The following is a 13,684-nucleotide window of genomic DNA, read 5'->3' on the forward strand; positions in this document are numbered from 1 at the left end:
ATGACTGGTGGCCACCGAAGAGCGACACTGTCGGGAATCGACCGCAAATAACGAAAAACTTACCACACCACTCTATAGAAGCACAGATGGGGAAGGGGGACCCGGCAAAGATAGTCACAACAAGAACTGGGAAAAAAATCTGAAGAGAGCAGAGCTCCACAACTGCGAGGTGAAAGCTGCGCGGAAAAGAAGAGACTAAAAGGGAGACCCGTCGATAGTGGCATCTGATGATGTCATTCATGTGTGAGGACTACCATCCTGCTTCTCCTAGAAGAAACCCCATTACAATGTTTCTTTCCCAAAGAACTAGCACAAGAAGGCTAAGTGGCTGCTCAAGTTCATAGCACATGGTACAGAATGAGCTAAACAGTCATATTTTATTTATTTAAAATCTTTTATATACCGTCATTATTTACCATCACAACGGTTTACAAAGTAGGCACAAATAAAAAGAAAAATAGTTAAAGTTATAGAAGTGCCAATGATGTTCCGGTTACAAAGAATTTTAATATAATGAATTACGTATATTTTTCCTTCTGGAACATGTTTCATGGTTGAGGTACATGTATATCTCACCTGCAATTTTAAATTTTAACAGTTTATCAGTGTGATTAAAAAAGGAGTCAAGCACATAGAGGCTAAGTGCTGGGTGCAATTTTGCTGATGCCAGCTTTCCCTTACTTACTTTCTGATAGTAAATGAAATCAGAAAAAGACCAATTGGCCCATCCAGACTGCCCAATATATTTCTTGTTCATGTTGCCAAGGATATATTATTATAGAAATTTTCTGCCTAATTACCAAGTCATGTTCTAGGCGGATTACAACATAAAATCTTATATATATAATCAATAACACAGCTGCGATTCATAGCATATCACTTTCTATAGAATATCACTCCTTATCCAAGATAGTTTTGGTCATCTTCCTCCATTGTAGTCCTCCCTCCTGGGCAGCTGAGCATTCACAATCCCCTTTTCAATCGCACCCAACACCCCTCCTATGTCCAACTGCAAAGTCCCACAACAATCCAAATAGCAACCAACACCAGTGTGGCTGTTACTCAAACATTCAGCTTCTGAAATCCCCATGGCCCATGCAGATGGCACCCTACCGCCAACAACCAGTCATGCTGACCTGATCTCAATTTTCTCAGCTTCCGTTGCTATTTCAATGCTCTCCGAGCTGAGTTCTGTTAGGTGGATGAGGCTTAACTGATATTTAGACAACATTCCCTTCTGGAAAGGATATCTTAATTGTTCTCAGCTTCTTGCCCTGCCATTGCTGGCAAGGCTGTCAGACGCTATAGACAGAATTTTAACCCACCTGCCAGCACAACATATACTGGTGCTATATTATGAAAGCTGTTTTTCTTGGAATGGCAATATAATCTAGTACTTGAGACACAGTACTGTGAAATCTAGATTTTATTTGCAATGATAGAGTTAATTAGCAGCTGGGTCTGTTTCACAGGCCCCAAGTACGATAATCACGGGGTAGAAATTTAAAGGAAAGTCAGCTAAGTAACCTAGCTAGATATAGCTTATCCGACTTAAGATACAAGCATGGCTATGCTGCTGAATATCCACATACAAACGTTACTTAGCCAGATAAGTATTATCCAGCTACATCTAGACATGCTCAATAGCAGGTCTAACGGCTAAGTCTCAAAATTGCTATTTAGCCACATAAGTTATCCAGCTAAGTAGTGCCACTCCGATCCACTCACTGCCTGTCCCCAAGTTAGCCAACTAGCTGAATAAGTGACTTAACCAGATATTCAGCAGCCACTAGACCAGAGCTTTCCAAAGTGTGTGTCGGGACACATTAGTGTGTCGCCTGTAGTGTGGAGGTGTGTCGCCCGGTCCACAGGGCCGGCGGAAGCAGGGAACTATAGCAGGAAGATCGGCGGGCAGTGGTGGAGCTTACATCACCACGGCCTGAAGAAAAGGGTCACGTTCACTCCTCCTCCTTCCTGCCTGTGCAGCCCTGGAAGAAAAACGTTGCCGGAGCCGCGTGGGCAGGAAGGAGGAGGAGGAGCATCTGCTGCGTACAGAAGAAGAGCAGCGTTAATGGGCCGTTGCGGATCCCACGTCGCGACGGCCCGAGAAGAGGAGGAAACCCGATAGCAGGGCCGCTGCGGATCCCACGTCGCGGCAGCCCGAGAAGAGGAGGAAAACCCGATAGCAGGGCCGCTGCAGATCCCATGTCACGCCCAGGGAAGATCAGGGCCTCTGAAGAGCCCATCCTTCGGCAACCCGTGCAGAGGGACAGCATGTGCCAGTGAGAGCCTGTGCTTGAGCAAGAGAGCATGTAGGAGTGAGAGAGCCTGTGTGTGTGAGAGTGAGACAGCATGTGCACGAGAGAGACAGTGTGTATGTATGTATGAGAGAGAGGCATGTGAGAGTGAGAGCTGTGGATGTGTGAGATTGCATGTGAGTGAGAGCCTGTGTGTGTGAGAATGTGTGAGATAGCGTGTGAGAATGAGAACCTGATTGTGTGTTTTGAGGGAAGACAGATGGAGAGAAAAGAAATAGAAAAAAAAGACCCTGTAAAAGGAACTGGCAAAAAAAACAAGAAAGGAAAGGTGGAAAAAAAAAGCCTGTGACCAACCGATTAGAAAACTAAGATCAGACAGCAAAGGTAAAAAAAAAAAAATTACTTTTTAGTGATTGGCACATGTAATCTTTGGGAATGTGCAAGAGTAGCACTTTCTCTATGCCGATCTCACAATGTACGAGATCAGCATGGAGGAAGTGGAAGCCTGCAAATATTTATGATGAGATAGGTTGTGTTGTGAAACATTTTATTTATGTATATATTTAAGGAAACATACATAAATTGTTGAAATACATTTGTTCGTTTAACCTTTAACTTCTGGTTTGCTGGTAGACTGAATTACTGTGTCAAGAAATTATGTTTGTCTAAAAAGCGTGTCACCAACATGAAAAGTTTGGAAAGCTCTGCACTAGACAGTAGGATGTCCTACTTATCCGATTACCCAGCATTAGAATATTGGGCTCAATTAGTGCATTTAGCAGAAATGCACTCAGGAAATATAGGGATGTTAGGCAACTCAATGAAAAAAAAACACACAAAAAAAGTGAACAAGTCTTCAAGCCCTTCTCGCCACCTACCTGCAGAGCCGGCTCGCGCGATCGGCACGGCCCTATCGGGGCAAGAGCCCACCGTCCTCCTCCACACTCTTGTGCCGCCGGAGACCACGTGGACACCCTGGACTCACTTCCCCTGCCGCTGCCAGAGACCAACCCCTCCCTCCCTGAGCTCCACTGATCTTCCAATTGAAGGTAGGAGCTGCGCTGACGTCAGCGCCTGGGAGGGAGGTTCAGCAAAAAAAAAAAAAAAAAAAAGCCCTTTAAATCTGGGCTTCTGTCCACGGCACCGCACGCCCGAAGGAGCACGACCTAAGGGACCTGCCCCTTGGTGTGCCCCATACCCTAAACCCTCAGGACAGAACTTTCATCTCATGACTTACTGGCTCCTCAAGCGAATCCAGCTAGCCGATGTTTCTCTCCCTGATTTGGACCTGCTTTCCATTTAATCACGAACTGCAAGGACCCCTAAAGGTCCCTCCGAGCTCCCCACCAGGCCAAGGGGAAGGACACCTCAGACCGACCAAAGTAGGCAACAGCCACTTCGTTGAAGCCACGACCAGGATAGAGAGACGAAAGATTCAAGCCGCAAACCAGGCCTCCCCCACAGCAAGCCCAGAGCCCAAATCCTGCCGCCCAGACCAACCTCATCGGCAGGCGCAGACCGGCACGCCCGCCCCCGGACCTAATCGGTCGGACATTCCACACAGATCGCCACCCGGACCTGCCTCCCGCATCTCCTTGAGCACCATCGCCCTCTACAGCCGACCGACTAACACCACAAGCCACCCCGCAGTCCCAGGAAGGTACCGCTGGGCTCTCCCTCTGCCAGCCCGCCCCTGACCCCTCCCACCGACACACCCAAGTCCGCGACCTGAGTCTGGATTGAACATCCAAAAGCCCATTAAAAGACAAAGCAGAGCGCCTCTGGCACTGCGCACCTAAAGAGCGCAACAAGGGCCCGCCCCCCCGTGTGCCTTCGTAACGCCACTCCTCACCCCCTCCCACAAAATGGACATGAGAAGCCCACATTACACTCGATGCTTCCACCCTCCCCACAAACACCACCCACACAATACACCAACAGGAAACATACACAGAAGACTTCTCCAGATTCCCCTATTCCATGCCCACCCTCTCAGTTCTCACCCTCTTATTGCTGAATGCACAATCCATTACAAAGAAAATTCCCATCCTAAACAACCTCCTTTTTGACCTAAAGCCAGATCTTCTATGTAATCACAGAATCATGGCTCAAAGGCACAGACATCCCTCTCATTAATCAACTTCCTACAAACAATTACATCTTCTCCATACCAAGACAAAAAAAAAAAAAAAAGAAGAAGGAAACGGCCTACTGTTCCTAGCAGCCAAAAAACTCAAATTCAGCACACTTCCCATCAACTCCCTACTACCCATTGAAGTCAGTCTCTTCAAGTCCAAAACCCTCCAAATCCTGCTGATCTATGCCCACCCCCCCAGGCACTCTAAACAAAGATCCATGCCCTCTCATCAAAACCATCGCATCTATCATCAACACCTATCACCCCACCATCATCCTAGGTGACTTTAACCTCCACTTTGACAAATCTCCCCTCTCCCCTTCAAGTGATCTCCTCCTCAACTCGCTAACTGCCATGGGCTTCATACAAATAAACTCCCCCACACAGAAATCAGGCCACATCCTGGATCTGATTTTCATCAACAGCAAAATAACACTCATCTCCCCCCCACCACCTCTTCTGTTCCCTGGTCAGATCACATGGTAATAAAAACCAAACTCCAAGTGGATTATACCCACATCCACAATCTAATAGATAAAAAACGTATAGTCTTCACCAAACCATGCTCCAGTGAGACCCTAGAAAAAACCTTACCTGACACCCTAAAACATCTAGACACCTCTAATACTGTTAATGCAGTCAACTCATGGACCACAATCAACATGGAGACAGTAAAAAAGATCTGCCCAACCATCGAAAAGAAAATCTGAACCACAGCAAGACACAAATCACCCTGGTATAACCAGGATCTAAAAAAACATAAAACGCCAATTAAGACACGCAGAAAAAGCCTGCCGAAGCAACCCCACAAGCCAACTATGTGACCGATACAGAACTCTCCTATTCATATATACAACAGACATCAACGAAGCCAAACTAAACTTCTACTCCCAAAGAATTCACAACTACCAATACAACCCGAGAGTCCTGTTCGAGTATGTAACTCAGCTGACGCGACCCAGCAACAACACTTCACAAAAAGAAACTTCAACAATATCCAGTCACAACTTCGCCCAATACCTCATAGACAAAACAACTAAACTTAGCCCAAAAGACCCACCAATTAACCTGGAACCCACCAGACAACCATCCACATGGTCACAGTTTGAGACAGTAGCCTCCACTGAGGTGGAAAACATTGTTCGAAAGATCAACCCAGCAGCACACCCGCTCGACCCCATCCCAACAAAAACCCTCAAGCTAATTCCAAACTGCCTAGCCAGACCCATCGCTGACATCACCAATCTCTCCCTCGAGCAAGGAATACTCTCAGATTCCCTTAAATGCGCTGTAGTCAAGCCTATCCTAAAAAAAAACCCAACTCAACCCAACCATCCCATCCAACTACCGACCCATCTCGAACCTTCCGTTCTTGGCCAAGATAATCGAGAAGACAGTCAACCACCAACTTTCAGAATTCCTGGAAAACCACAACATACTGGCCCCCGCTCAACACGGCTTCAAAAAATTCCTCAGCACCGAATCACTGCTACTCACCCTCACAGACACAATACTATGAGGGTTTGACAGAGGCACATCCTTCCTCCTAATCCTACTGGACATCTCCGCCGCATTTGACACAGTCAACCATAAGATCCTAATTCACAGACTAAGAGAAATAGGCATCACTGCCACCATCCTCCAATGGTTTCAATCATTCCTCAACAAACAGATCTTTCAAAGTAGCCCAAGGAAATACAACATCAGAAAGAATCCCCCTTTCATAGGGAGTCCCACAAGGCTCATCCCTATCCCCCACCCTCTTCAACGTCTATATGCTGCTACTATGCAAATACCTAGACAAAACAGGACTCACCTACTTTCTCTACGCCAATGACGTACAGATCCTGCTCCCCATCAGAGACATCAGCAACACCCTAAACCGATGGGAAGCATACCGGACAGACATAACCTCCATCCTCTCTGAAATGGCACTAACGCTCAACCAAAGCAAGACAGAAATTCTCCAACACCCATCTCTGACCCCACAACCCTAACCAACTACAACATACTCCCGACGGTTAGAGACCTCGGAGTCACCCTGGACCCAGGAACTGAACTTCAAACATCATATCAAAACTCTGAAGGATTCTACAAACTCCAAATCCTGAAGGAACTCCAACTTCTACTTCATCCCCCAGATTACCGAACGGTACTGCAATCCTTCCTTTTCGCCAAGATTGACTATTGCAACACCCTCTTAACTGGCCTTCCCGCATCCACCCTCAAGCCCCTCTAGGTTTTACAAAATGCTGCCGCACGGTCACTAATGAATAAGAAAAAAAACAGATCACATCACGCCCGCACTCAAGCAACTCCACTGGCTGCCTGCCCCGTTCAGATCCCAATACAAAACACTCATGCTCATACACAAAGCCATCCATAATGACAAAGCCAGCTGGTTACAAGGACCTCTGACCCCCCCCCCCCCCAACCCCACTAGAAATCTCAGCTCAGCCAATACAGTCCTACTCCCCATTCCCCCTGCCAAGGAAGTACATCGAGTCTCCACCAAAGAACGCGCTGCATTCGTAGCAGGCCCTCACCTCTGGATCACCCTTCCACCCGCTCTCAGAACTGACCCCTCTACACCCACTTTCCGAAAGAGCCTCAAAACCTGGCTCTTCCAGAAAGCATTCACAGCAGATAAATAAATCCATCATAGCCCCCCCTCCCACCAAATAACATTCCCCTCCACCCCACCCCCCCACTGTACAAAGTTTAATTCAACTCTTAATATATTCATTAAAAGTTATGCTAATATACACGTTTTATTATAATACTATCCTGTTAAAGTTATATGTACTTAGCTAGTTACTCAATTAAGCTGTTACATTGTATCATATTATAAGGCTAGCCTTAGACATATTGTTATATGTAAACCGATGTGTTATGTCAAATCGAATGTCGGTACAGAAAAATAAATAGCGAGCCTTGTGCTTTTCTCCCTGTCACACTGCCAGTCAAAACTATACTGGAAACAAGTGACATGTCTGTCCTTGATATAAAATTCAAATTAGGTTGCCTGTGTGGACTGGCTTACAAGAATATTAATTTGTTCTTAACTCTCCTCCATACAGATATAAACTTGCTATGGATCAACCCCAGAGGTTGGTTACTTGTCCTATATATACTATAAATATCTTGTTAGTCAAATTTTACTACTATATAGACATATTTATAATGGAATAACTGCCAAAAATCTCATTTGGTGTCATATCAGGTGCACTTCCTGAGCGTGATACCACTTCTGAATGCTCTTCCTGCCTAAAGGCATTTCTGCCTGATTACTCCAAAGGATATATTACCTTTTAAAAAGTATCATACCACCCAAAAGAGCACGCTTTTCAGATTACAGCTTCTAGTGGAGAAAAGGTGTCTTCCTTGAAACCCTCCTGCATGTATAAAACCTGAAAATAGCTGAAGTGAATCTAAAAATTGTACTGACGTCAAACAGAGCTGAGCTGCAAACCCACAATGCACATTACCTTACTGCCAACTGCAGCTTGAGCCAGGGAGGGAAATGAAGTCTAGAATTTACTACTATGTTGATTCTGATTACAGTAATGTTCAAACAGAGGATTTATTCCAAACATAAGGCCATTTCAAGTCAAATGGTTCCTTCACGTCACAGCTAAAGCTGCATGTGACCCTGGGAGGTCTCAATTACTCACACAAGGCTATACAGATAAAATCTGTGATCCCGTACAGATGAGCTCTGAATTATATTACACAATTACAAATATGCAGCCTTACTTGAACGCTGGAATGTAAAGCTTGCACCACATTTCTAAGAGGCTTTGTTTACATCCTAACTGAACAGAAATGGGAATCCAAAGTCAGTGCACTGACAAAAACTTGCTCCCAGGAAACTGGAGGGAACCATGCAGTATTAATGTACAAACTTCATGTAAAACACAGAATCAAGACATTTAAGCTTATCGGTACTAGAAAAAAAAATTTACAATGGCTGGTGGCACCTGCTTTATCTGAAAAACTAGAGTCTTGTCCTCATAAGCTTATGCCTCAATAAGTCTCCAAGGTGGCACCAGCCTCTTGTCATTTTTGCTATAAAAGTGATAGATAAGGACTTAATAGTTTTTCCTATTAAAACACCATCAAATGTGAAAACTGCATAAGTAGATTACACTATCAAATCTTTTACATGCAAAAAAGAGGGAAAACTGGTATTTCGTATCAAAGTAGCACTTCCAAGTACCATTCTGATCAGACATAACTATTATATGGGAGCAGGCTCACTGTGCAGCCTACATGTTGCTATGACCATGGTTACTAAAAATAGAGATGCTGTAGTAATCACTCCATTAGAAAGCAAAATACAGGAGCTGGTCATGCACAGTACCACCAGCCCAGAGCAACTGTATACTTGCAAAAGCCAACTGTTCAACCAAAACGACCTATAGTGGAGAATATTAAGAATAAATCTTTCCAAAGAAAATAATTTTCACAAGTTATAAAAATATTGCATAACAAGGAAGCAATATCATCAAACTGCATTGTGGTGTCTCGTCAATGCATCTGTAAACAGTAAGTATCACCTCAAAACAAACATGAGGCCATAAAACACAGGGCAACACTATCAATGATTTCACTTTCGTTCCAAACATGTATAATTTTAACATATTTTCAAAATGGTTTTAAAATAACCGGGTGACTCAGCTGTCAAACCCAACCTACAACATGCAAGTGGCTGTAAATTTCCACTTCAGTTTCAGTTCGGAATTTCCAGGAAGTGTCTTATCTCTAGCACTTAAAAAAAAAAAAAGGCAACTGTAATTCTTAGTAAGCAAAAAGAAAACCAAGTGTGCAAAAAAAGACATGTACTTAAGGGATAAAATGGCGATGTGCATTTTCTACAAATATAACCCCACGACACAAAAAAAAAATCCCCTGAACTTCATGGTCTGTAATGTTTCAACCAGTCACAATCGAAGTTAGTTTAGACGAAAATCATGTTCAGAAATAAATGAACAGTACTAATAACGAAATCGCTGGAACCAAGTAACCACAGATCTGAAGCAAAGTTCAGTTTCCTCCTGGGAGGCAACCAGCTAGAGCTGTCAAAAGCAAAGCCAAAAAAAAAAAAAATCACACAAACTATAATTCTACATAAAACATTCCCATTTTTAAAAAGAAAGATATCAGCTTTAAAAAATAAAGCCCTGGAACTTTTTTTTAGTTATTATATTTTTTTTTAAAAAGGGACGTCCGTTGCAAATCTACTTTCCAACGGCTGAAAAAGAAAACAAGCCAAGTCCAGAGTAAAAAAAAAAGTGCAAAACAGGGAACTTGAAATTTAAAAAAAAAAAAAAACACACACGAAGAAGAATTTTTTTGCTAGAGAAATGGCAATCTCAGCCTTCCGAGATTTCCCGAGCACATTTGCAGAGATGTTTTTCTCGAACCTACGGTTTCTTATTTTATGTTTAATATCACCCCCTCAACTTTTCAGTATTAGGGCGACGGAGGGCCGTGTTTTTCAGATGCAAAATTTCAAAAAAAATATTTCAAAAGTTAAATTTAAAAAAGACACGATTCCCAGGGTGAGTTACTCTCCCCTTCTCTTGCAAGTCAAAACACACCTCTCTCTTTTATTTAATGGCCCAAGGCTTTCCAGTGAGAAAAGGGAAGTAGAATAAACGGGGGTTTTGTATTTTAGTTGCTGTTATGCATTGGGAGGGGGCTCGTTTTGCTGAGAAAAGGGACGGGGGGGAGGGGGGTGAAGGAAGGAAGAAAGGTCGGGGCTGTCCCCGTCCCCCCGAATCCCACGCACACTTTTTAAGAAAAATAAAGGGGGGGGGGGCGCACTCACGTAAACAGGTAGAGGCCAGGGGTAGACGGCGGGCTCGGCGCCGACGGGAGACTTCAGCCTCAGTTCCAGCTTCTCGCCCATCTTCCCCGGCGGCGGCGCCGCACCACCATAATAGAGAGCGGCCGACAGCGACGGGGGCCCCAGCGTGCCGGACGGCAGGAGAGAGGCTACACGCTCACCAACGAAGAGAGAAAAGAGCGGCGGCGGCAGCAGCGCTCGCAAGGCCTCCGCGGCGGGGAAGCAGGGAGGGTTCTGCCTGCTTTCTGCCCTCCCCTCCTCCTCCTCCCTCGCGCCCCCTTTTTATTGTAGTTACAGGCTCCGGTTCCTCAGCGCCGGCGCCATCTTGGACCCGGCGTGAAGCGAGCACAAGGAGCTCACAGGGGGCTTGGGAGAAACCAAGTTCCAGAGAGGGGAGGGGGGGAAAGAGTGGAAGCAGGCGATACCACTGCCGCCGCCGAGGGGGAGGGAACAACCCGCATATAAATAAATAAATGTGCTGGCGGAGGCGAGGTGTCCTCACATGCCCCCTTTCTTGTTGCCGAGAGAACGGGGTTCGGGGGAGGGGTGAGGGCAGGCGATTCAAAGAAGGGGCAACTGGTCGGGTTTTCTTAATATTCTTAATGTGGAATTATCAGGCGGAAGAGCGATGGCCCCCAGGCAGGAGGGAGCAGCGGCTGACACCCAGACATAGCGGGCGGCACCATCTTGCCGTCGCGGGGGAGGAAGGAGGTGGTCCGCCTGCGGGAAAGCTGCAGAGCGGCACGAGACGTTCGTTCCACGCTTCCAGAAAGGACTAACACCCCGCTCCCCTGCCGACTAGCAAGAAGCCAACGTGCCCTCTGCGCGTGGACGCTCGTCTAGAGATGGCCGGTACCAAAGCTCCAAAACAGGGAGGCGCTGGTGGCCGGGCTGCATAGAGATACGGGTGACCTAGGGTGGCCGTGCACCCCCCCCCCGTCACTCGGCGGCCATCTTGTGCTTGGCAACGTGCACCCCAGAGCTCATGCCGAGGATTACAGAGGATAAGACGCGTCACATGCTTTGACGTAAAACATAGAGACTCGCACGCTGCTGTTTTAAAATAGAAAGTAGTAAAATGAAAGGAGGCTTGCCAGGCTTATGTCCGAAAAAGGAGAGACCATTTCCGTCCTGCAAGCACTCTGGTTGCCATGTTAGACCTCTTGGCTACATAAACGTAAAAGTCAATTTAAAAAAAAGATTGTATATGATAGATTTTTTACTTAACTAAATATATTATCGACATATTTTTAAACTGACCTTTATGTCCTAAAAGCAAATATTTTTTTTAAATCAAAATACAGGGACTAGTGTTGGCAACCCCAACTTGAGGACAGCAACAATGTGCTGTTAAGTTACCTAATTCCCGGAGGAAAATGTATTTAGGCCAGGTCGTGGTTTTTAATTTACCTCCCAGTGCATGGTGGTAGTTGTAGTCCTTGATTCTACCCAATGAAATCCATGCTGTAGGTACCAGAATGTGGGATTGTCTACAATCTCTCTTTGCCACTTCTGCAGCAAGGTGTTGAGTAGAAAATAATGTTAATTACTAATTCTGACTGCATTCTTTCCAACTTGACAGTATGCCAGCCACTTCACCCCAGATTAGCTGAACAGCCTGACCCTAGACCTGTTGTTTTCCCCCCTTAGCATGTATTAAGTTATAGTTCAGATTTAGCAATCGCTGTCTCTTAAGACAATCAGATCTAACTCCATGCAAGCCATGTGGGACAGCCAGGACTAGATCAGCCTCTTTGATTGGTTTGGGATGAGGTGACAACCCTATATTTAGGGTGAAATGATATCATCATATTGATTGCAATGTGATAATATTTTATGCATGTTCCCAAAACAAAAATCCTGTAAATTATTCATTCTGCTAATTATATTACAAGTAAATATTTGTTTATAAATAATTATAGGTTTTGAAACAGTTATAGTTATATTTTTGTTCAATATGTTTAAAATATACCTAGATTTTACTTAAAAACAATTAATTTAAAATGTAAACATGCTTTGCTATATAAAAAAGATTGTAGCTGCACAGTAATGATTCATTAATCTTATAACTGAATACAAATGAATGTCTAAGTAAAAAATAAAATAAGGTTAATAATTGATAACTTTTAAAATAATATAATACAATAAAAATGAAATTAAGAAATAATTTATGTTGCTAGTTCCCGCTGTGTTCCTGCTCTTGCCGTGTTTCTGTTCGAGCTTTGCCTTGCTTCAGCCCACTTTGTTCCTGACCCAGCCTTGCCCTGCTCCAGCCTCTCCTCATTCCTGTTTCTTGCCTTGCCCTGTCTCCATCTGACTCTCGCCTGCCGCCTGGTATTGACCTCTGCTACAGGCCCAGACTACTCTCTCGCCTGCCGCCTGGTATTGACCTCTGCTACAGGCCCAGACTACTCTCTTGCCTGCCGCCTGGTATTGACCTCTGCTACAGGCCCAGACTACTCTCTCGCCTGCCGCCTGGTATTGACCTCTGCTACAGGCCCAGACTACTCTCTCGTCTGCCGCCTGGTATTGACCTCTGCTACAGGCCCAGACTACTCTCTCGTCTGCCGCCTGGTATTGACCTCTGCTACAGGCCCAGACTACTCTCTCGTCTGCCGCCTGGTATTGACCTCTGCTACAGGCCCAGACTACTCTCTCGCCTGCCGCCTGGTATTGACCTCTGCTACAGGCCCAGACTACTCTCTCGCCTGCCGCCTGGTATTGACCTCTGCTACAGGCCCAGACTACTCTCTCGCCTGCCGCCTGGTATTGACCTCTGCTACAGGCCCAGACTACTCTCTCGCCTGCCGCCTGGTATTGACCTCTGCTACAGGCCCAGACTACTCTCTCGTCTGCCGCCTGGTATTGACCTCTGCTACAGGCCCAGACTACTCTCTCGTCTGCCGCCTGGTATTGACCTCTGCTACAGGCCCAGACTACTCTCTCGCCTGCCGCCTGGTATTGACCTTTGCTATGGACCTTGACTACTCCTTGCTCGTTGCCTGCCCTGATCTTTAGCCTGAACCCGGTAACTGTCTGATTACTGCCTGCCCTGACCTCAGCCCATCTCTGGACACTCTCTCTTGAACTGCCCTCAGGGAAACTCGTTTAAGTCCTGCCGGTCCCTGGAACCCAAGGGCTCAACCTGCGGAGAATGGGGCTGGTATAGATGAAGGTCCAGCTCAGTCCCAGCAAAGGGCCATGTCCACCAGCTGTCAGCCTCACCACAGCCCTAAGAGGGGGGGGGGGGCGCAGGGGAGGCAACAGAAATATCTCTTTCCAGTTCTTCAATCTTTTCATTGGCTCCCCATAAAATCCAGAATTCAATACAAAATTTTAACAATAATCCACTTGCTCATATACAATTCCTCATCTACTTGGTTATGCTCTACCCTTCGTACTTATCAACCGGCCAGACATTTAAGATCATTGTCAAAA

At 45.6% G+C, this 13,684-nt stretch overlaps 1 protein-coding gene across 1 annotated transcript in view; it reads right to left on the reverse strand.

Moving 5' to 3' along the window:
• Positions 1-11,262, reverse strand: part of DOT1L (DOT1 like histone lysine methyltransferase) — a 590,530-nt gene extending 579,268 nt beyond the window's left edge. Inside the window, 1 exon segment of the mRNA XM_029610991.1 lies at positions 10,229-11,262. Within this exon segment, the coding sequence (XP_029466851.1) occupies positions 10,229-10,309 (81 nt within the window). The 5' untranslated portion in view covers positions 10,310-11,262.
• Positions 11,263-13,684: the final 2,422 nt, after the last annotated feature.

The sequence above is a fragment of the Rhinatrema bivittatum genome, chromosome 8 (genome assembly GCF_901001135.1).
Source record: "Rhinatrema bivittatum chromosome 8, aRhiBiv1.1, whole genome shotgun sequence".
Taxonomy (NCBI): domain Eukaryota; kingdom Metazoa; phylum Chordata; class Amphibia; order Gymnophiona; family Rhinatrematidae; genus Rhinatrema; species Rhinatrema bivittatum.